The sequence below is a fragment of the Gobio gobio genome (assembly GCF_949357685.1).
Source record: "Gobio gobio genome assembly, chromosome: 10".
NCBI classification, from domain to species: domain Eukaryota; kingdom Metazoa; phylum Chordata; class Actinopteri; order Cypriniformes; family Gobionidae; genus Gobio; species Gobio gobio.
Window position 1 is genome coordinate 15201698 of NC_137116.1, and position 25000 is coordinate 15226697.

Here is a 25000-nt window from a genome sequence, read left to right on the forward strand (position 1 = left end):
TTGTGTGTGTGTGTGTGCGATATCCGCTCTCTGTGTGCGAGTGACGTGTGTGTGTGTGTGCGTGATATGTGTGTGTGCAGTGCGATATCCGCTCTCTGTGTGCGAGTGACATGTGTGTGTGTGTGTGTGTGTGTGCGTGCGTGTGTGTGTGTGTGCAGTGCGATCTCCGCTCTCTGTGTGCGAGTGACGTGTGTGCGTGTGTGTGTGCGAGTGACGCGTGTGTGCAAGTGACGTGTGTGTGTGTGTGCAGTGCGATCTCCGCTCTCTGTGTGCAAGTGACGTGTGTGTGTGTGTGTGTGCAGTGCGATATCCGCTCTCTGTGTGCGAGTGACGTGTGTGTGTGCGAGTGACGTGTGTGTGTGTGTGTGTGTGTGTGCGATATCCGCTCTCTGTGTGCGAGTGACGTGTGTGTGTGTGTGCATGCGTGATGTGTGTGTGTGCAGTGCGATCTCCGCTCTCTGTGTGCGAGTGACGTGTGTGCGTGTGTGTGTGCGAGTGACTTGACGTGTGTGCGTGTGTGTGTGTGTGCGTGCGTGTGTGTGTGTGTGCAGTGCGATCTCCGCTCTCTGTGTGCGAGTGACGTGTGTGCGTGTGTGTGTGTGCGAGTGACGCGCGCGCGTGTGTGTGTGTGTGTGTGTGTGCGAGTGACGTGTGTGTGTGTTTGTGCGAGTGACGTGTGTGTGTGTGTGCCTGACGTGTGTTTGTGTGTGTGTGTGTGTGCGATATCCGCTCTCTGTGTGCGAGTGACGTGTGTGTGTGTGCGTGATATGTGTGTGCAGTGCGATATCCGCTCTCTGTGTGCGAGTGACGTGTGTGTGTGTGTGTGCAGTGCGATATCCGCTCTCTGTGTGCAAGTGACGTGTGTGTGTGTGTGAGTGACGTGTGTGTGTGTGTGTGTGTGTGTGTGTGTGTGTGTGTGTGCGATCTCCGCTCTCTGTGTGCGAGTGACGTGTGTGTGTGTGCGAGTGACGCGTGTGTGCAAGTGACGCGTGTGCGATCTCCGCTCTCTGTGTGCAAGTGACGTGTGTGTGTGTGTGTGTGTGCAGTGCGATATCCGCTCTCTGTGTGCAAGTGACGTGTGTGTGTGTGTGAGTGACGTGTGTGTGTGTATGTGTGTGTGTGTGTGTGTGTGTGTGTGCGATATCCGCTCTCTGTGTGCGAGTGACGTGCGTGTGTGTGTGTGCGTGCGTGCGTGATGTGTGTGTGTGTGTGTGTGTGTCTGTGTGTGTGTGTGCCTGACGTGTGTTTGTGTGTGTGTGTGTGCGATATCCGCTCTCTGTGTGCGAGTGACGTGTGTGTGTGTGTGCGTGATATGTGTGTGTGCAGTGCGATATCCGCTCTCTGTGTGCGAGTGACATGTGTGTGTGCGTGTGTGTGTGTGCGTGCGTGTGTGTGTGTGCAGTGCGATCTCCGCTCTCTGTGTGCGAGTGACGTGTGTGCGTGTGTGTGTGCGAGTGACGCGTGTGTGCAAGTGACGTGTGTGTGTGTGTGCAGTGCGATCTCCGCTCTCTGTGTGCAAGTGACGTGTGTGTGTGTGTGCGATCTCCGCTCTCTGTGTGCAAGTGACGTGTGTGTGAGTGTGTGTGCAGTGCGATATCCGCTCTCTGTGTGCGAGTGACGTGTGTGTGTGCGAGTGACGTGTGTGTGTGTGTGTGTGTGTGTGTGTGTGTGCGATATCCGCTCTCTGTGTGCGAGTGACGTGTGTGTGTGTGTGCATGCGTGATGTGTGTGTGTGCAGTGCGATCTCCGCTCTCTGTGTGCGAGTGACGTGTGTGCGTGTGTGTGTGCGAGTGACTTGACGTGTGTGCGTGTGTGTGTGTGTGTGTGCGTGCGTGTGTGTGTGTGTGCAGTGCGATCTCCGCTCTCTGTGTGCGAGTGACGTGTGTGCGTGTGTGTGTGTGCGAGTGACGCGCGCGCGTGTGTGTGTGTGCGAGTGACGTGTGTGTGTGTTTGTGCGAGTGACGTGTGTGTGTGTGCCTGACGTGTGTTTGTGTGTGTGTGTGTGTGTGCGATATCCGCTCTCTGTGTGCGAGTGACGTGTGTGTGTGTGTGTGTGCAGTGCGATATCCGCTCTCTGTGTGCAAGTGACGTGTGTGTGTGTGTGAGTGACGTGTGTGTGTGTGTGTGTGTGTGTGTGTGTGTGTGTGTGCGATATCCGCTCTCTGTGTGCGAGTGACGTGTGTGTGTGTGTGTGTGTGCAGTGCGATATCCGCTCTCTGTGTGCAAGTGACGTGTGTGTGTGTGTGAGTGACGTGTGTGTGTGTGTGTGTGTGTGTGTGTGTGTGTGTGTGTGTGTGCGATCTCCGCTCTCTGTGTGCGAGTGACGTGTGTGTGTGTGCGAGTGACGCGTGTGCGATCTCCGCTCTCTGTGTGCAAGTGACGTGTGTGTGTGTGTGTGTGTGCAGTGCGATATCCGCTCTCTGTGTGCAAGTGACGTGTGTGTGTGTGTGAGTGACGTGTGTGTGTGTGTGTGTGTGTGTGTGTGCGCGATATCCGCTCTCTGTGTGCGAGTGACGTGTGTGTGTGTGTGTGCGTGCGTGCGTGCGTGATGTGTGTGTGTGTGTGTGTGTGTGTGTGTGTGTGTGTGTGTGTGTGTGTGTGTAATGCTGGAGGGATGAAGTTCCCGGCAGTAAAACACTCTTTTGATCAAATAATCACTATTAAAAAGAAAATTCACTCGAAAATGACATTCATGTCGATCAAAAGCTGAGTAACTTTCTTCTGTTTTTTTGTCTTTACACTGGAAGTCAGTGGACAGTTTTAGGTGAACTATCCCTAAAAAGACTTGATTTAAAGTGCATGAAGTATATTAGTTTATATAAAGTTGATCTAAAGTATTTTCCAGGAGTTGTGTGTAATATTGTGTCTTTATAGAAGTGTTTGGTATAGGCGTATCGAGTCCTGTATTCTCTCTGTTCCATCATTAATATAATTCAAGAGCTCTCAGTTCAGTGTTTGTTGTGTGAATATGTGATTGAAACGTGTAATTTTATATTCACAAAAGTGGAATATCTAAATGTATCCCATTTTGTAAGAAGAAGATTCATTCCCTGTCTTTTAAAACTCTCTCTATACTGTTTCCTACAAGTTTGGGCAAAGATTGTGTAAAGAAAAAATCAGTTGTGTAAATAATAAAAGCTGTTATTTTATATCTGAACGGTCAGTGGAGAAGACCAAAGCTTGTCTCTGCTGTGTCAATGTGTATAATATTAAATTTTTTTTTCTTTTTCTCTCTTTTTTTCAACATGTCTGTTTTATAGTAAATTTGTACACCGTATTTAGCAACAGGATTTGAAGAGTTATATTTGTTTTACTGCTTTTTATATTTGTATTGTTCTCTGTAATTTTTTTTAATGTGTTTTTAGACAATATTAAGATCTGTCCAGGGATGAAAAATAGCCTTTTGGCAAACTCTGGTCAGTTAATGTACACTGTCCCTGTCAAAGAAAGAAAGAAAGAAAGAAAGTTGTTCATTTGAGTATAAATCACATTTATTATGTATACATTTATAAATGAAACGTTTAGTCTTTAGTGGGTGAAACCGCAGTGTTGTGGGAAATTTGAATCATAGTTATACATTAAACATTGCGCATGAAATGTTTATTGATTAGCATATATTCATACAGAACCAGCTTACTGGGTAAAAGGTCATATTCAGAATATAGAGACACGTTCCTCAGAATATAGAGACACGTTCCTCAGAATATAGAGACACGTTCCTCAGAATATAGAGACACGTTCCCCAGAATATAGAGACACGTTCCCCAGAATATAGAGACACGTTCCTCAGAATATAGAGACACGTTCCCCAGAATATAGAGACACGTTCCCCAGAATATAGAGACACGTTCCTCAGAATATAGAGACACGTTCCCCAGAATATAGAGACACGTTCCCCAGAATATAGAGACACGTTCCTCAGAATATAGAGACACGTTCCCCAGAATATAGAGACACGTTCCTCAGAATATAGAGACACGTTCCCCAGAATATAGAGACACGTTCCTCAGAATATAGAGACACGTTCCCCAGAATATAGAGACACGTTCCTCAGAATATAGAGACACGTTCCTCAGAATATAGAGACACGTTCCCCAGAATATAGAGACACGTTCCTCAGAATATAGAGACACGTTCCTCAGAATATAGAGACACGTTCCCCAGAATATAGAGACACGTTCCTCAGAATATAGAGACACGTTCCTCAGAATATAGAGACTCGTTCCTCAGAATATAGAGACACGTTCCTCAGAATATAGAGACACGTTCCTCAGAATATAGACACGTTCCTCAGAATATAGAGACACGTTCCCCAGAATATAGAGACTCGTTCCCCAGAATATAGAGACACGTTCCTCAGAATATAGAGACTCGTTCCCCAGAATATAGAGACACGTTCCTCAGAATATAGAGACACGTTCCTCAGAATATAGAGACTCGTTCCCCAGAATATAGAGACACGTTCCTCAGAATATAGAGACACGTTCCTCAGAGTATAGAGACACGTTCCCCAGAATATAGAGACACGTTCCACGTTCCTCAGAATATAGAGACACGTTCCTCAGAATATAGAGACACGTTCCTCAGAATATAGAGACACGTTCCCCAGAATATAGAGACACGTTCCTCAGAATATAGAGACACGTTCCTCAGAATATAGAGACACGTTCCTCAGAATATAGAGACACGTTCCTCAGAATATAGAGACACGTTCCTCAGAATATAGAGACACGTTCCCCAGAATATAGAGACACGTTCCTCAGAATATAGAGACACGTTCCTCAGAATATAGAGACACGTTCCTCAGAATATAGAGACACGTTCCTCAGAATATAGAGACACGTTCCCCAGAATATAGAGACACGTTCCTCAGAATATAGAGACACGTTCCCCAGAATATAGAGACACGTTCCTCAGAATATAGAGACACGTTCCTCAGAATATAGAGACACGTTCCTCAGAATATAGAGACACGTTCCCCAGAATATAGAGACACGTTCCTCAGAATATAGAGACACGTTCCTCAGAATATAGAGACTCGTTCCCCAGAATATAGAGACACGTTCCTCAGAATATAGAGACACGTTCCTCAGAATATAGAGACTCGTTCCCCAGAATATAGAGACACGTTCCTCAGAATATAGAGACTCGTTCCTCAGAATATAGAGACACGTTCCTCAGAATATAGAGACTCGTTCCCCAGAATATAGAGACACGTTCCTCAGAATATAGAGACACGTTCCTCAGAATATAGAGACTCGTTCCCCAGAATATAGAGACACGTTCCTCAGAATATAGAGACACGTTCCTCAGAATATAGAGACACGTTCCTCAGAATATAGAGACACGTTCCTCAGAATATAGAGACACGTTCCCCAGAATATAGAGACACGTTCCTCAGAATATAGAGACACGTTCCTCAGAATATAGAGACACGTTCCTCAGAATATAGAGACACGTTCCTCAGAATATAGAGACACGTTCCTCAGAATATAGAGACACGTTCCCCAGAATATAGAGACTCGTTCCCCAGAATATAGAGACTCGTTCCCCAGAATATAGAGACACGTTCCCCAGAATATAGAGACACGTTCCCCAGAATATAGAGACACGTTCCTCAGAATATAGAGACACGTTCCTCAGAATATAGAGACACGTTCCCCAGAATATAGAGACACGTTCCCCAGAATGTTCCTCAGAATATAGAGACACGTTCCCCAGAATGTTCCTCAGAATATAGAGACACGTTCCTCAGAATATAGAGACACATTCCTCAGAATATAGAGACACGTTCCCCAGAATATAGAGACACGTTCCTCAGAATATAGAGACATGTTCCTCAGAATATAGAGACACGTTCCTCAGAATATAGAGACACGTTCCTCAGAATATAGAGACACGTTCCTCAGAATATAGAGACTCGTTCCTCAGAATATAGAGACACGTTCCTCAGAATATAGAGACACGTTCCTCAGAATATAGACACGTTCCTCAGAATATAGAGACACGTTCCCCAGAATATAGAGACTCGTTCCCCAGAATATAGAGACACGTTCCTCAGAATATAGAGACTCGTTCCCCAGAATATAGAGACACGTTCCTCAGAATATAGAGACACGTTCCTCAGAATATAGAGACTCGTTCCCCAGAATATAGAGACACGTTCCTCAGAATATAGAGACACGTTCCTCAGAGTATAGAGACACGTTCCCCAGAATATAGAGACACGTTCCACGTTCCTCAGAATATAGAGACACGTTCCTCAGAATATAGAGACACGTTCCTCAGAATATAGAGACACGTTCCCCAGAATATAGAGACACGTTCCTCAGAATATAGAGACACGTTCCTCAGAATATAGAGACACGTTCCTCAGAATATAGAGACACGTTCCTCAGAATATAGAGACACGTTCCTCAGAATATAGAGACACGTTCCCCAGAATATAGAGACACGTTCCTCAGAATATAGAGACACGTTCCTCAGAATATAGAGACTCGTTCCCCAGAATATAGAGACACGTTCCTCAGAATATAGAGACACGTTCCTCAGAATATAGAGACTCGTTCCCCAGAATATAGAGACACGTTCCTCAGAATATAGAGACTCGTTCCTCAGAATATAGAGACACGTTCCTCAGAATATAGAGACTCGTTCCCCAGAATATAGAGACACGTTCCTCAGAATATAGAGACACGTTCCTCAGAATATAGAGACTCGTTCCCCAGAATATAGAGACACGTTCCTCAGAATATAGAGACACGTTCCTCAGAATATAGAGACACGTTCCTCAGAATATAGAGACACGTTCCTCAGAATATAGAGACACGTTCCCCAGAATATAGAGACACGTTCCTCAGAATATAGAGACACGTTCCTCAGAATATAGAGACACGTTCCTCAGAATATAGAGACACGTTCCTCAGAATATAGAGACACGTTCCTCAGAATATAGAGACACGTTCCCCAGAATATAGAGACACGTTCCTCAGAATATAGAGACACGTTCCTCAGAATATAGAGACACGTTCCCCAGAATATAGAGACTCGTTCCCCAGAATATAGAGACACGTTCCTCAGAATATAGAGACACGTTCCTCAGAATATAGAGACTCGTTCCCCAGAATATAGAGACACGTTCCTCAGAATATAGAGACACGTTCCTCAGAATATAGAGACACGTTCCTCAGAATATAGAGACACGTTCCTCAGAATATAGAGACACGTTCCCCAGAATATAGAGACACGTTCCTCAGAATATAGAGACACGTTCCTCAGAATATAGAGACACGTTCCTCAGAATATAGAGACACGTTCCCCAGAATATAGAGACACGTTCCCCAGAATATAGAGACTCGTTCCCCAGAATATAGAGACACGTTCCTCAGAATATAGAGACACGTTCCTCAGAATATAGAGACACGTTCCTCAGAATATAGAGACACGTTCCTCAGAATATAGAGACTCGTTCCTCAGAATATAGAGACACGTTCCTCAGAATATAGAGACACGTTCCTCAGAATATAGAGACACGTTCCCCAGAATATAGAGACTCGTTCCCCAGAATATAGAGACTCGTTCCCCAGAATATAGAGACACGTTCCCCAGAATATAGAGACACGTTCCCCAGAATATAGAGACACGTTCCTCAGAATATAGAGACACGTTCCTCAGAATATAGAGACACGTTCCCCAGAATATAGAGACACGTTCCCCAGAATGTTCCTCAGAATATAGAGACACGTTCCCCAGAATGTTCCTCAGAATATAGAGACACGTTCCTCAGAATATAGAGACACATTCCTCAGAATATAGAGACACGTTCCCCAGAATATAGAGACACGTTCCTCAGAATATAGAGACATGTTCCTCAGAATATAGAGACACGTTCCTCAGAATATAGAGACACGTTCCTCAGAATATAGAGACACGTTCCTCATAATATAGAGACACGTTCCCCAGAATATAGAGACACATTCCCCAGAATGTTCCTCAGAATATAGAGACACGTTCCTCAGAATGTTCCTCAGAATATAGAGACACGTTCCTCAGAATATAGAGACACGTTCCTCAGAATATAGAGACACGTTCCCCAGAATATAGAGACACGTTCCCCAGAATATAGAGACACGTTCCCCAGAATAGAATATAGAGACACGTTCCCCAGAATATAGAGACACGTTCCCCAGAATATAGAGACACGTTCCTCAGAATAAAGAGACACGTTCCTCAGAATATAGAGACACGTTCCTCAGAATATAGAGACACGTTCCTCAGAATATAGAGAAACGTTCCTCAGAATGTTCCTCAGAATATAGAGACACGTTCCTCAGAATATAGAGACACGTTCCCCAGAATATAGAGACACGTTCCCCAGAATATAGAGACACGTTCCTCAGAATATAGAGACACGTTCCTCAGAATATAGAGACACGTTCCTCAGAATATAGAGACACGTTCCTCAGAATATAGAGACACGTTCCTCAGAATATAGAGACACGTTCCCCAGAATATAGAGACATGTTCCTCAGAATATAGAGACACGTTCCTCAGAATATAGAGACACGTTCCCCAGAATATAGAGACACGTTCCCCAGAATATAGAGACACGTTCCTCAGAATATAGAGACACGTTCCTCAGAATATAGAGACACGTTCCTCAGAATATAGAGACACGTTCCTCAGAATATAGAGACACGTTCCTCAGAATATAGAGACACGTTCCTCAGAATATAGAGACACGTTCCTCAGAATATAGAGACACGTTCCCCAGAATATAGAGACACGTTCCCCAGAATATAGAGACACGTTCCTCAGTATATAGAGACACGTTCCTCAGAATATAGAGACACGTTCCTCACTCACACATGAAAACATGTTTTGCGCAGGAGGCTTGAGGACTGGGATTTGACCCTCAGGGGTTGCGATGGAAATGTACAGGAGTGACTCTGAGCTGAGGAAAGCTGAGAGCTGTTGTCTAGTTAGTGCACTCTGCAGATAGTGAAGACGGCTGAGAGCTGTTGTCTAGTTAGTGCACTCTGCAGATAGTGAAGACGGCTGTGTGCTGTGACTCTTTTCTTGCAAGAAAGTAAATCTTTATAAAGACAATTGGGGAAGGTTTGTCTCTTATTCAGTAATGCGGCGATAGTTGAAATTTTGCCACTTCATTTCCAGCAGGTGTTTCATTAAAAATATGGAGTTTATTTGTAAGCTGGAACTCAATATATTGTAGAAACCTGGCCTTGTAAGTCCTTCAGCTATTTCTACTGTTCTTGTCACTGATTGGTTGCGAGTAAGAGCTCCTATCAGCTGTAAGCTATAAGCAACATTGGTATTACTGGTATTATTTAACAAATGCATACAAACATTGCAAATTATAATTGTTAATAAGGATTACAATTAATACCAGTAATACCACTGTAGCCAGATGCCTGTATAGCCCTAGGCCTATAATATATATATATATTTGTGCAATCCATAGTTGCTAAGAAATTGTTCTCAGACATAACTACATAATTATTACGTGATATTATTACGTTTCACATGAAAGTAATAAGAATAAATACTGATTCAGTGCATTTTTTGTTACTCATTGATGCTTGAACTTTCCCTTTAAATAACACAACGCTTTGCCCTCTGTGTGTTCGACACTGCTCGCATTAAAGGGTTAGTTCACCCAAAAATGTAAATTGTGTGATTAATGACTGAGCCTCATGTGGTTGGACACCCGTCAGACCTCCGTTCATCTTCAGACACAAATGAAGATATTTTAGTGTAAATCTGATGCTCTGAAAGGCCTCCATTGGCTCAACTTTACACTCTCAAGACCCTTAAAAGACACTAAAGACTAAAGTTACAAAGTCCATCTCACTACAGCGGCTCTACAATAACTTTATGAAGACGAGAATAGTTTCTGTGCGCAAAAAAACCCTAAATAACGACTTATATAGTGATGACGATTTCAAAACACGGCATCATGAAGCTTCGAAGCGTTATGAATCAGTGAGCCGATTCAGCTGTTCAGAGCGTTATGAATCAGTGAGTCGATTCAGCGGTTCAGGGCGTTATGAATCAGTGAGTCGATTCAGCGGTTCAGAGTGTTATGAATCAGTGAGTCGATTCAGCGGTTCAGAGCGTTATGAATCAGTGAGTCGATTCAGCTGTTCAGAGCGTTATGAATCAGTGAGTCGATTCAGCGGTTCAGAGCGTTATGAATCAGTGAGTCGATTCAGCGGTTCAGAGCGTTATGAATCAGTGAGTCGATTCAGCGGTTCAGAGCGTTATGAATCAGTGAGTCGATTTAGTACCTTTTAAGGGTCTTGAGAGTGTAAAGTTGAGCCAATGGAGGCCTTTCAGAGCATCAGCTTTACACTAAAATATCTTCATTTGTGTCTGAAGATGAACGGAGGTCTGACGGGTGTCCAACCACATGAGGCTCAGTCATTAATGACACAATCTACAGTTTTGGCTGAACTAACCCTTTAAGCACTATTAGAACTGAATGAATCGATTCAGCATTCAACACCATCCGTAAAGATACGTTAAATTCGACATAGTGATTTAATAAAGGATGTTTTAATTTTGTGAATTAGCACATATTTTGCCATTTTTAAATTGGCCGTTAAAGTTTTGTATGGGACAATTACAAAACGCACAGATCCTTTAACAATGCATTGCCGCAAAAAACTTTTGGAGGTGCAAGTAAGAGAAGAAAGCTTTATAGAGTCCAAATATAACTGCACACTCATGAAGTGCTGAAGTGAAGTGTGCAGTTATATTTTGCCTCTAACACATCGAGCAATGCTCTCTGCCATTCACAGCGGGATTTCTCCACTGCCACAAATACTGCCCTAACAAAAGACAGATTTGTGCACTTTTTACTGCACCTGTTTTTTAAATGGGCCTTTAGTTTGAATGTAGCTTTATTGTATGGTTGTATGGCTTCACTTCTCTTTTCTCTAATGGTGTTGTTGAGCGCTCACTGTTGGCGAGTGCGCTGTGAACTGAAACTTACATCTGTGTCAGAAGAAGTTCAGTAAAGCTTGTGAAAGAATCTCCTTGTTGTGGCTCATTCAAATTTTCCCTCTGATTCCCTGGCTCTAGATGATTCGATCTCACCCTATGACGTCATGAAAACTTTCCCGCCATTTAGAATTTTCAGAAAAACCTACTTTTGCGAACTCGTCCTACACGGTTAATCCGATTTGCACGAAAATTGAACCAGATCATCTTCAAACCATGCTGACAACAAAACAAGGAATTCAAGTGGATTCGTCAAATCCTTTTCGATAAACACGCAAACAAATTTTATGTAACGCTTGCGAAAACACACTTAAGGCAATATCTCCGCAATGCTTTATCGTATTCAAACCAAACTTGGTTCATGTCATCACAAGCATGACCTGAGGCAACATGCAGCGTTTCGGCGCAGCGCCACCTACTGGTCCGGAGATACAAAAAAGGGCTAATAACTTCTGAAAGTGGTCTCGTTAGATTCAGGACGGCATGCCGAGTGTCTGATATTCAATTTTACCATATCGGCCATTTTGAATTATGTGCTAAAATGCTGTATTTTATGAACGCATGAACGGATTGTTATGAAACTCGGTTTGGGTCATCAACACGATGCCCTGAATGAGCCCAAGAAGTTTCGAAACAGCGCCACCTAGTGGAGAATTTTTTTTTCAAATGCTTATAACTTTAGGTGAGATTGACTTATTTTCATGGGAGTAACTTTTTGTCTCCTGAATCCTCGCCGAGTCCAACGATACCAGACTTGCTAGGTTTCGGCATATGGTTTGTGCAGCGTTGTAATTTAGCGCTTTAAAAACATTAGCTGATATCTTCAAAACCGCTAGTCCGATCGAGGCGAAACCAGCATCAGAAGTTCTGAAACATAGGTCGATAGCTAAACGCTAATGCCCAAATGTCAAAATATTGATATTAAGGGGGTGTAAAATCCAATCAAAGTCAGGTGTCAGTCATTTTTCATGTGTTTTTTCATATAAATGTCTATAACTCCAAAACGAAATGAGATATTTTTACCAAAATTGACACAGACATGTATGGGCTCACTCTGAGGACACATAAAAAATGGTAGGATTGTGCCACTTGGTGGCGCTATAATAGAACAAAACATGAAATTCCTATTGACTACAATGCAGTATTATGATATAAAATGCTATGCTTCACAAATGAATTGGTGTATCATTACGAAACTTGGTATGTGCCATCAGCACCATGCCTTTAAGATACTTAAAAGGTTTCAAAACAGCACCGCATGTGGTCCATACTTATAATGAAAAGGCCTCTTGAGGCTATATCTCTGCAATGACATATTGACACTATATTGACACTCTGCTTTGATATATTGACACTATATTGACACTATATTGACACTATATTGACACTATATTGACACTCTGCTTTGATATATTGACACTATATTGACACTATATTGACACTATATTGACACTCTGCTTTGATATATTGACACTATATTGACACTCTGCTTTGATATATTGACACTATATTGACACTCTGCTTTGATATATTGACACTATATTGACACTCTGCTTTGATATATTGACACTATATTGACACTCTGCTTTGATATATTGACACTATATTGACACTCTGCTTTGATATATTGACACTATATTGACACTCTGCTTTGATATATTGACACTATATTGACACTCTGCTTTGATATATTGACACTATATTGACACTCTGCTTTGATATATTGACACTATATTGACACTCTGCTTTGATATATTGACACTATATTGACACTCTGCTTTGATATATTGACACTATATTGACACTCTGCTTTGATATATTGACACCAATCTTTGCATTTGTCATTGTTCTCTTATTCTGACCACATCAATTTCGTAACTGTGCCACCTATTGGTTGAAAGTGATAAATCATTAAATCATTATTATTGACTGTATTTCTCATTTTACAGCTATTTTGCCTAAAATCACCTTAATAGGTCTTCAGTTGCTCATTGCTGCCGTTGATCTGACACTGTCAGCCATTTTGGCATGTCTTGTCTTCTTCTTTGCGCTCGGCCCTGATAATGGCTGCTTGCAGCTATATTTTGTTTTTTGTTCTTTTATGTTGAGGCATGTGAAGTGTGCTTTGTTATACAATGAGGACTTTGAACATGCTTTTTGTTGAAAATAAAGCATTATAAAAAAAGAAAAGGAAAAAAATCTACATTAGTGGAGTCTATGCAATGACGGATGTAGCTTTTAATAACTCTGCTAACTGCGCTGATCACATGTAGCCTATACAGATACATGCGCAGTTATCTCGTATTGCAGAACAGAGGCGCCGTGTGTGTGTGTGTGTGTGTGTGTGTGTGTGTGGTTTCCTGTCACTGAGCCCATGGTATCCCTCAGGGCCGTGGATGGGACCCATGTGGAAATCAGGCAGCCAATCACAGTGTTGTTTTGCATTTTCATGTGGGCAGAGATTTTTTTTAAACCGTGCTTGTGTGAACACGATTGTTTTTTAAAACAAAGGATGAAAAACTCTGGTTATAAAAATACCGGTGTGTGTGAGGTCATTAGAGCTGCGTTCTTGAAGATCCGCCCCGTGAGCAGCAGCTCATTTGCATTTAAAGAGACAAAAAAAACAGCACATTTTTGCTCTCCTTCAAAAAGTGACAATTTTAATATGCTATAAAAAAATGATCTGTGGGGTATTTTGAGCTAAAACTTCACATACAGTTCACATATTTTGTGTGTGTGTGATGGGTAGGTTTAGGGGCAGGGGCAGTGTGTGTGTGTGTGTGTGTGTGTGTGTGATGGGTAGGTTTAGGGGCAGGGGCAGTGTGTGTGTGTGTGTGTGATGGGTAGGTTTAGGGGCAGTGGCAGTGTGTGTGTGTGTGTGTGTGTGATGGGTAGGTTTAGGGGCAGGGGCAGTGTGTGTGTGTGTGATGGGTAGGTTTAGGGGCAGGGGCAGTGTGTGTGTGTGTGTGTGTGTGTGTGTGTGTGTGTGTGTGTGTGTGTGATGGGTAGGTTTAGGGGCAGGGGCAGTGTGTGTGTGTGATGGGTAGGTTTAGGGGCAGGGGCAGTGTGTGTGTGTGTGATGGGTAGGTTTAGGGGCAGGGGCAGTGTGTGTGTGTGTGTGTGTGTGTGTGTGTTAGATGGGTAGGTTTAGGGGCAGGGGCAGTGTGTGTGTGTGTGTGTGTGTGTGTGTGTGATGGGTAGGTTTAGGGGCAGGGGCAGTGTGTGTGTGTGTGTGTGTGTGTGTGTGATGGGTAGGTTTAGGGGCAGGGGCAGTGTGTGTGTGTGTGTGTGTGTGTGTGTGTGTTAGATGGGTAGGTTTAGGGGCAGGGGCAGTGTGTGTGTGTGTGTGTGTGTGATGGGTAGGTTTAGGGGCAGTGTAAGGGGATATAAAATACGGTTTGTACGGTATAAAAACCATTACGCCTATGGAATGTCCTCACATTTCACAAAAAAAAACATGTGTGTGTGTGTGTGTGTGTGTGTGTGTGTGTGTGTGTGTGTGTGTGTGTGTGTGTGTGTGTGTGTGTGTGTGTGTGTGTGTGGACTGGTAATCCCCACGTTATGGGCACAAAATGTCCCCACAAAGATGGCAATGTCTGAAATATATAAATATATTTACTGTCTTCATCAGCTCCACTGGGAAAAACTGAGTCTGCAAAGAGTTTAAGCATTTGCTACCAATCCTTCTTTATTTATAATAAAGGAAAAGCGAGAAAGACAACGAGTGTTGGCGACGGCGTCTGATGTCTTTGGTCCGACCCGGAGCGGGAGGAAGGGATGGAGAAAGCGAATGACTGAAGGCACTTGATTACAGCGGTCTCAGATCATCAGGAAAACAAACACGAGTCTCGTTCTCTATACATGAGGAAGAACAGAAGTTGCTTGATAACAGAGTTCAATCAGAGAACTAATAAATCGCACTACATACATGGCCAGAGGCTACAAAATCATTATACATATAGTTTACATATATACAGGATTGAGCTGAAGAGCTGATCACCATGACGACAACAAGCAACCGAAGGAGAGGGAGGCTGAGCTAGCATTCAGCCAACACACACACACACACACACGCACACGTCGTTCAGGAAGGCAGAAGGAAGCGGAAGAACAGGACAGCGTGAGATGAGTGTGAGGTATATCGTGAGCGTGAGGGCGGCACTATGGACGAACTAAAACTACCCTCAGCCCACTCAACTCCGCCTCCACCGTAGTGTTGGTCATCTGGTGCGTGTGTGTGTGTGTGGGTGTGTGTGGGTGTGTGTGTGTGTGTGTGTGTGTGTGTGACAGACGTGCGGATGATATGAACAGGAAGCCCACGAGGAAACACTCACAGGATCTACTGAACTCTCAGACGGACAGGAAGTGGAAAACAAGAGCAAGACAGAAGAGAAGTCAAGCCGCAGCTCAACTCAGATGTAAACGTGACTTTTCTCTTCATCAGCCGGGTGTGTGTGTGTGTGTGTGTGTGTGTGTGTTGATCACGGGCAGTGGGTCCGCGGTTGCCTCTGTGGAAGCCCGTTGTGGGCGGGCCGATCCGAGCGATAGCCTGAGGAGTGGGCGGAGCCTCTCCCGCTATTGGCCGGCGGGCCGCTGAGGTCACTCTGGTGGCTGCGATCGCCCTGGTTGCGGTAGCTGCTCCGCCCGGGGTTTCGCTCCGGATGGGCGTTCCCATTATACCGCTGGTTTCCCTGGTAACCGTGAATGATGCGCCGGTTGCCCTGGAAAATCTGCACACAGGACACACACACACACACATTGAGAAGGAGCACATGGCAGCCGGATCTGCAGCAGCAGGGGCGGTTCTTCACCTGTTTGTGTGGCGCAGCGGGCCGGGCCGTGAACACAGAGCCGTGCTGGAGCTCAGAGGGAGGCGGAGCTTTGGCTGGAGCTGGGCCTGTGACGGAGGAGGAGGTGGAGCTGCAGCGGGAGCGGCTGGAGTAGCTCGTCTGGGGATGATACACTGCACACACACACACACACACACACACACACAGATCAACACTTCATGTGTGTGTTTATATGGGAACAGGCTAGTGGTGGGCCGTTATCTGCGTTAACGTGAGACTCTTGAGCCGTTCTTCTATTCTGGAAGTTGTGTGTGAGCCGGGGCCCGTTCTTCGTACGTCGCTAACTCAGTTAGCCGGATTTGATTGTTGACGATTTGGCATGATCTTGGATTGTTTGGTTCTTCGACGCTCATCCTGGACTTGCTGTCATAGCAACAGGTCCGTAAGTTTAAACCTGCTCGAGCGGCTTATTTCATGTAAACAGGATTAGATTGCATCTTGAGGTAATACTTAAAATCTGTCCCAGCCACTGCTACTTTATAACAAGAGTTCATTACTGAACCAGGGGCAATAATAATCATTGTAAATAATAATATACAAATTTTAAATTGTATATGTATATGAGAATGTATATAATATTATAATGTTGTGTATAATACTATAGACACAGCCACTTGATTAAGCGATTTATTTGTGATGGAATAATTACTTTATAATTTTATTGGAAGTTTGCACACATGTTGTACAGTTAATCTGAGCCGTACATTAATTTAAGTGACGGATATTATGGGATGGCTTGATGCAGCGCAGGAGATGCAGAGAATTTGATCTTGACCCTTAAGAAACTTTAATACTGTCACGTTACAAATCTGCTTCAAATTGAATTAAAAATTGAATTACAACATTGAAATAAAAATGTAAAGGGTGTACAAATACTGTATAAAATCGAAAATATAAATAATTGGTAATCATGTAAAAAAAACATTTATCATTGATCTATAATAACTTGTATGTTGGTTTGGTCGTTTGGCTGTTTCCTTATAAAGGTCCAGATATTCGTGGGTTTTTTTGTGTAATTTGCCAAGTTTTTTGCCAGGTGGTTTTTTTAATTATATGATGTCATTACGTTGCTCTCTTGACGCCAGCCAATCGCTGCATTGCTGATCATGGTTTCGAGTATCGATGCATCTGCCCTCTTCAGGGAACACAAGAACGCGCAGTGATCTTAGATCATTTAATCCAGATATTTTAATCCAATCCGCAAATTCGTTTGAAGAACCAAATTAGCCAGACATCAGTTATCACGATTAAAAGATCTGGGATCTGTCAAATCATCTTAGATGTATTAAGCGAGGTACGAAGAACGGGCCCCAGGTCTGCACTACACCAGCTGTGAGGACTCATGAGAGTTTAGTGCTGATGACACCAGCCGGATTCACTGAGAGAACCAGTCTCAAACCTGTGTGTGTGCCAACTAGTGTTATCAACAATATCCATATTTCACTATCATACTGAAATATCTGAAACGATACTCTTTTTACTCATACTCATCGATATATCAGCTGCTCTCTCCTCATCCTCATCTCCTCCTCTCCTTCAGTCCGGTTAATCCTCGGAATCCTTTTTCCAGCTTATTAATGGTCAAATACACTCAAAAATGTCTCAATGTTTTAATGTAAACACAGTCATAACCAGCTCACAGGAACAGTGTTTGCGATCCATGTGTGTGTCAGGTCTTAAAGGGACAGAAGCTATTTATTATTCAAACTAGATTAATTTTGGAATTAATCTAGATTAAAACAATGAATCTATGCCCACCACTAGAACAAACACAGTCAGGTTGACCAGCGCACCTGATCCGAACGACATGATGCTGCACTTCAGCGGCTCCAGATCATGGGAGAACTTCACAGCTTTACCCAGATCCTCGTCATACTTCCTCTCACTCACAAAGTGCTGGAGGGAGAGAGAGAGAGAGAGAGAGAGAGCGAGAGCGAGAGAGCGAGAGAGCGAGAGAGCGAGAGAGCGAGAGAGCGAGAGAGCGAGAGAGCGAGAGAGCGAGAGAGCGAGAGAGCGAGAGAGCGAGAGCGAGAGCGAGAGCGAGAGCGAGAGCGAGAGCGAGAGCGAGAGCGAGAGCGAGAGCGAGAGCGAGAGAGAGAGAGAGAGAGAGCGAGAGCGAGAGCGAGAGCGAGAGCGAGAGCGAGAGGGAGAGGGAGAGGGAGAGGGAGAGAGAGAGAGAGAGAGAGAGCGAGAGCGAGAGCGAGAGCGAGAGCGAGAGCGAGAGCGAGAGCGAGAGCGAGAGCGAGAGCGAGAGCGAGAGCGAGAGCGAGAGCGAGAGCGAGAGCGAGAGCGAGAGCGAGAGAGAGAGAGAGAGAGAGAGAGAGGGAGAGGGAGAGGGAGAGGGAGAGGGAGAGGGAGAGGGAGAGGGAGAGGGAGAGGGAGAGGGAGAGGGAGAGGGAGAGGGAGAGAGAGAGAGAGAGAGAGAGAGCGAGAGCGAGAGCGAGAGCGAGAGAGAGCGAGAGAGAGCGAGAGCGAGAGCGAGAGCGAGAGCGAGAGCGAGAGCGAGAGCGAGAGCGAGAGCGAGAGCGAGAGCGAGAGCGAGAGCGAGAGCGAGAGCGAGAGCGAGAGCGAGAGCGAGAGCGAGAGCGAGAGAGAGAGAGAGAGAGAGAGAGAGAGAGAGAGAGAGAGAGAGCGAGCGAGAGCGAGAGCGAGAGAGAGCGAGAGAGGGAGAGAGATATATTAGGCAACCACTAAAGAAAGGTGATGTCTGTAATGTGTAGAGCTGCGCTCACCTTGATGTCAGCTCGTAGGTCAGTCAGCTGTTCTTCAGTCAGTGATGCTGATTGGTCGGCCAGTCTCTTCAGCGCCTCCGCTCTCTTCTGACGGCCGTCCAGAATCGCCACTGTTACACACACACACACACACACACACACACACACACACACCTGATCAACCTCACTGAACACACACTGATCTCGCACACACACACACACACACACGTTCTGCAGTTTCTCCTCCTCACAGCAGTCGCTCCTCCGCTTCTCTGGCTGCTCGGTGTCTGACTCCCCATTTCACTAATGTATTTTGCAATGTATTTTGCCATTTCACTAATGTATTTTGCTTATTAAATGCAATGTTTTTAATTTCAAAAGCATTTCTAAATTCAGTTCATATTTCCAACAAACGAAATTCGGAGCCAAAATAGCGCAGTGGTGCTCGAGTGGCTTTCCCTGATCCATTAATGCTCAATAACTCTCCTGTGTCTGATGCGGAGGCCGGACATAAACCCACCAACATCCACGGCTGATTTATGGGATGTTGCTGAACTACTGCACATGTTTCTAATGTGGAAAAGCTCTGATCAAAGGCTGGTTTGGTGAAATGTCTCATGACTGCTGCAGCTTCTCATGGGAGATGTTCTGCACACACACTGAGTTCAGCTTCAGCGCTAAAGCTGTGTTTCTCCTGCATTAGCCGATGGTTGAAAGATTTTTTTGTGGCTCTAACCAAAGTAAACTTTTTCTTTGCTTTAAAGACATTTTTGTTAAAATGTTCAAAAGAAACTGAAAAATAGTCATATGGCTTTCTATTTTTCATTACAGCTTGTTAATCTTGAATATAACTTTGAAGATTTCTTTCAATACTTTTATTTTATTAACATAATCATTTTTAATATGGCAATACTATCAAACAGATATTATAACTAAAAACAAAACACACTTTAACCAAATTTTGGTTAAAATGTAAAGTTGATGTATTTGCACAGCAGGATAATTAGTTACCAAAAATGTGTTAAGAATCGTTTTGGGAATCAGATCGAATCGGAGGAACCCTAACCCTAATTGTTCAGACAGACAGACACTCAGACAGACAGACAGACAGACAGACAGACAGACAGACAGACACTCAGACAGACACTCAGACAGACACTCAGACAGAGAGACAGACAGAGAGACAGACACTCACTCAGACAGACAGACACTCAGACAGAGAGACAGACACTCAGACACTCAGACGGACAGACACTTACTCAGACAGACAGACACTCACTCAGATAGACAGACACTTACTCAGACAGACAGACACTCACTCAGACAGACAGACACTCAGACAGACAAACAGACAGACGTTGGGTCACTACTCACTGGCTTCTGCTTTGACCTTGTCCATCTCCCCGAGCAGCGCCACCTCTCGGTCCATGAGACTGAACACAGAACAGGAACAGGAACACTTAGAGACGGGCCGATCTCAGGCTGGAGAAACTGCTGCTTTGCATTCTCTGGTCATAAACTGATCCATGGCACAATGTGCGAGATTTCATCATATTTGTGAGGTAAATCATTTATAAATCTACACAGGAGAATAAATGAATGTTTCTAAATATAGAAACTGTTCATCGCGATTTCTAAATAACAGAATAAAGCCTCGAGTTTGATGACCACATATTCCAGCTCAGGGGTTCTGCAGCTTTTTAAGTATAAAATAGAAGGAATAAATGGAAGGGAAAACACGGCAATATGTTCTCTAATGTAGGAATCACTCGATGAGTTTTATTAGTGACAATTTAAAAAAAAAAAAAAAATAGCTTAAAGTTTGAGATTAATCATAAAATCACTTTCACAAGATTGAACCAAGAACAGATCTCTGCCAACAGAGGCTTCTCACAGACTGGGGTCATCAATATCCTAAATTAGGTTAGCGTGTTTTCATTTATAAACATATGTACATTAATAACAGTAATACTTTGTATTTTATTACTCTTACATCAAATTACAAAACACAAGTTCCCGCTGCTGAGGGAGTTAGTGACGGTAAAACTAACATCTTTCTCTCGAACCCTAATGTGAAAAGGGTCCATGGGTTCACAAATCAGCTTAATCCAGCAGCAGTGTTGGGCAAGTTCAGACCTGCAGACTCCTCAGAGTAATAAGGTGACTGTCACAGGGGGGTTATTATGCAAATGACACATTTCTGAGCGTGACTTCAAGAGAATGACACATTTAATATTTTAAAAATGATGTTATTTACAACAGGGAAACGCCTGGAACTCAAGGAAGTGTTGTGACGCATGACACAAATAATAAAAGATTGACATTAGGTGTGTAACGGCACAAAACTGACGGTTCGGGACAGCAGTTTTACAAAATGGATTTTTATTTATTTTTTATATTTAACAGTGGTTTACTGAAGAAGCAAAAAAGTGTCTGTGCTTGAATGAATTAAATGATATCTAAAAGTTTATTGAAGATATTTCTGTAAATGATATAGGGAGCCCTTACTAGCACATTAATATTAAAGGTTCACAAGAGCTCAAACTATTAGCCGTAATTCAGCTGCTATTTATTTTTAGGTATAATAATCAACACTCAAATAACACATTGTATGCAAACATGTAAACTTCACATAAGGCAGTTTTTGCAATAACTTCTAAATCTAATTATAAAATAGTTTTCTCCAATTCGTTGTTGAAATATAATAATTTATACACAGTGATGTCTTGATTATTTCATGCATGTTAAATAACCTGTTAGTGTCTGTCATTTTCATGACAGGTTTAAAGTAGAATATAATGAATATATAACGGCTAATATAGGCATATATTTAGTGAAAGTTGATTTCTCTAGTGAATTTGATTCTGTGGACACTGAATGACTGCCTGAGGTAAATGTGATGCTAACGCTACATGACATTGTTTAGTTTACAGCAGTTATATTGACGTCTTTCCGCCGTTGAAACACTGATTTAGCGATTAAACCATATATATATATGACAGTAAGTTGTAATGTATCCTCAGCATACCTTCAGATGTTCATTGATGTTTATTCTTTAGTAAGAGATGATCGATCGCGCTCACAGATGATCGGCCGCTTGATCAGTGATCAGTCACGCCACAGAGCGTCAAAACGACATTTATCGTTTGATTTCGTGATAAAATGGACTGAACACTTCATATGTTGGTGTGGGAACTCGGACTGAAGTGTGTTCCGCGCTTAAAACAAGCCGACTCTGAACTGATAAAGATTTCACCCGGAAACCGTTCGGTAACGTTACACGCGAACCGACCCATCGCCTCTTAATTCATTCAAATAAATAATATAAAACTACATGAATTATTCTTATTAACTGACCAAACATTACAAATGTGAAAAGGATGCATAAAAACACGCATTTAGACTTAAAATGTTTATGTTAATTCCACTATTGTATTATATATAATTGTTCTACAGTCTATATACAGTATTTAGTTCAAAAGTAACTGATTAAATTACAGAAGAAGAGTAATCCCTTACTTTACTTTTCAAGGGAAGGGTAATGATTACAGTTACACCAACACTGCTCAGATGAGAGTCATTCTCAAGCCCAATGACGGATATTCGTTCTTGTTTGAATCATAAACTTCTATTTCTCAGAAAACAAGACTTCATTTCTTCACAAGTGTGAGTGTGTGTGTGTGGGCATGTTTTTGTGAAATATCAGGACACAAATGTGTATAATGTCATGGGTATTACAAAAAGAGGGTGAAATATGAGGACGTTCCCCATGTCCTCACTTTTCAAAATGCTTATAAATCACAGAATGAGTTTTTTCACAGAAAGTGAACTGCACAGTCTCCTGTGATGGGTAGTGTGTGTGTGTGTGTGTGTGTGATGGGTAGGTTTAGGGGCAGTGTGTGTGTGTGTGTGTGTGTGTGTGTGAGAGAGATGCGTAGGTTTAGGGGCAGGGGCAGTGTGTGTGTGTGTGTGTGTGTGTGATGGGTAGGTTTAGGGGCAGTGTGTGTGTGTATGTGTGTGTGTGTGTGTGTCTGTGTCTGTGTCTGTGTGTGTGTGTGTGATGGGTAGGTTTAGGGGCGGTGTGTGTGTGTGTGTGTGTGTGTGATGGGTAGGTTTAGGGGCAGTGTGTGTGTGTGATGGGTAGGTTTACGGGCAGGGGCAGTGTGTGTGTGTGTGTGTGTGTGTGTGTGTTATGGTTAGGTTTAGGGGCAGGGGCAGGGGCAGTGTGTGTGTGTGTGTGTGTGTGTGTGTTATGATTAGGTTTAGGGGCAGGGGCAGTGTGTGTGTGTGTGTGTGTGTGTGTGTGTGTGTGAGTGTGTTATGGTTAGGTTTAGGGGCAGGGGCAGTGTGTGTGTGTGTGTGTGTGTTATGGTTAGGTTTAGGGGCAGGGGCAGTGTGTGTGTGTGTGTGTGTGTGTGTGTGTGTGTGTGTGTGTGTGAGATGGGTAGGTGTAGGGGAAGGGGCAGTGTGTGTGTGTGTGTGTGTGTGTGTGTGTTATGGTTAGGTTTAGGGGCAGGGGCAGTGTGTGTGTGTGTGTGTGTGTGTGTGTGTGTGTGTGTGAGATGGGTAGGTGTAGGGGAAGGGGCAGTGTGTGTGTGTGTGTGTGTGTGTGTGTGTGTGTGTGTGTGTGTGTGTGTGTGTGTGTGTGTGTGTGTGTGATGGGTAGGTGTAGGGGAAGGGGCAGTGTGTGTGTGTGTGTGTGTGTGTGTGTGTGTGTGTGTGTGTGATGGGTAGGTTTAGGGGCAGTGTGTGTGTGTGTGTGTGTGTGTGTGTGAGAGAGATGCGTAGGTTTAGGGGCAGGGGCAGTGTGTGTGTGTGTGTGTGTGTGTGTGATGGGTAGGTTTAGGGGCAGTGTGTGTGTGTATGTGTGTGTGTGTGTGTGTCTGTGTCTGTGTCTGTGTGTGTGTGTGTGATGGGTAGGTTTAGGGGCGGTGTGTGTGTGTGTGTGTGTGTGTGATGGGTAGGTTTAGGGGCAGTGTGTGTGTGTGATGGGTAGGTTTACGGGCAGGGGCAGTGTGTGTGTGTGTGTGTGTGTGTGTGTGTTATGGTTAGGTTTAGGGGCAGGGGCAGTGTGTGTGTGTGTGTGTGTGTGTGTGTGTGTGTGAGTGTGTTATGGTTAGGTTTAGGGGCAGGGGCAGTGTGTGTGTGTGTGTGTGTGTGTGTGTGTGTGTGAGTGTGTTATGGTTAGGTTTAGGGGCAGGGGCAGTGTGTGTGTGTGTGTGTGTGTTATGGTTAGGTTTAGGGGCAGGGGCAGTGTGTGTGTGTGTGTGTGTGTTATGGTTAGGTTTAGGGGCAGGGGCAGTGTGTGTGTGTGTGTGTGTGTGAGATGGGTAGGTGTAGGGGAAGGGGCAGTGTGTGTGTGTGTGTGTGTGTGTGTGTGTTATGGTTAGGTTTAGGGGCAGGGGCAGTGTGTGTGTGTGTGTGTGTGTGTGTGTGTGTGTGTGTGTGTGAGATGGGTAGGTGTAGGGGAAGGGGCAGTGTGTGTGTGTGTGTGTGTGTGTGTGTGTTATGGTTAGGTTTAGGGGCAGGGGCAGTGTGTGTGTGTGTGTGTGTGTGTGTGTGTGTGTGTGTGAGATGGGTAGGTGTAGGGGAAGGGGCAGTGTGTGTGTGTGTGTGTGTGTGTGTGTGTGTGTGTGTGTGTGTGTGTGTGTGTGTGTGTGTGTGTGATGGGTAGGTGTAGGGGAAGGGGCAGTGTGTGTGTGTGTGTGTGTGTGTGTGTGTGTGTGTGTGTGTGTGTGTGTGTGTGTGTGTGTGTGTGTGTGTGTGTGTGTGTGTGTGTGTGTGTGTGTGTGATGGGTAGGTGTAGGGGAAGGGGCAGTGTGTGTGTGTGTGTGTGTGTGTGTGTGTGTGTGTGTGTGTGTGTGTGTGATGGGTAGGTGTAGGGGAAGGGGCAGTGTGTGTGTGTGTGTGTGTGTGTGTGTGTGTGTGTGTGTGTGTGTGTGTGTGTGTGTGTGTGTGTGTGTGTGTGTGTGTGTGTGTGTGTGTGTGTGTGTGTGTGTGATGGGTAGGTGTAGGGGAAGGGGCAGTGTGTGTGTGTGTGTGTGTGTGTGTGTGTGTGTGTGTGTGTGTGTGTGTGTGTGAGAGATGGGTAGGTGTAGGGGAAGGGGCAGTGTGTGTGTGTGTGTGTGTGTGTGTGTGTGTGTGTGTGAGAGATGGGTAGGTGTAGGGGAAGGGGCAGTGTGTGTGTGTGTGTGTGTGTGTGTGTGTGTGTGTGTGTGTGTGTGTGTGTGTGAGAGATGGGTAGGTGTAGGGGCAGGGGCAGTGTGTGTGTGTGTGTGTGTGTGTGTGTGTTATGGTTAGGTTTAGGGGCAGGGGCAGTGTGTGTGTGTGTGTGTGTGTGTGTGTGTGTGTGTGTGTGTGTGTGTGTGTGTGTGTGTGTGTGTGTGTGTGTGTGTGTGTGTGTGTGTGTGTGTTATG

The 25000-nt window shown here is 44.2% G+C and overlaps 1 protein-coding gene across 6 annotated transcripts in view; it reads right to left on the bottom strand.

Annotated features, from left to right (window-relative positions):
- Positions 1-14686: 14686 nt before the first annotated feature.
- spats2 (spermatogenesis associated serine rich 2) overlaps positions 14687-25000 on the bottom strand; it is a 37537-nt gene continuing 27223 nt past the window's right edge. For 4 of the 6 annotated variants that reach the window (XM_079826633.1, XM_079826632.1, XM_079826630.1 and 1 more), the window contains exons 9-13: positions 19958-20016; positions 18605-18714; positions 17666-17768; positions 15834-15985; positions 14687-15752 (exon numbers count right to left, since the gene is read on the bottom strand). In XM_079826633.1, the coding sequence (XP_079682759.1) occupies positions 15504-15752; positions 15834-15985; positions 17666-17768; positions 18605-18714; positions 19958-20016 (673 nt within the window). In that variant the 3' untranslated portion in view covers positions 14687-15503. The remainder of the gene's footprint in view (positions 15753-15833; positions 15986-17665; positions 17769-18604; positions 18715-19957; positions 20017-25000) is intronic. The other 2 variants (XR_013817286.1, XR_013817287.1) reach the window with 1 other exon arrangement.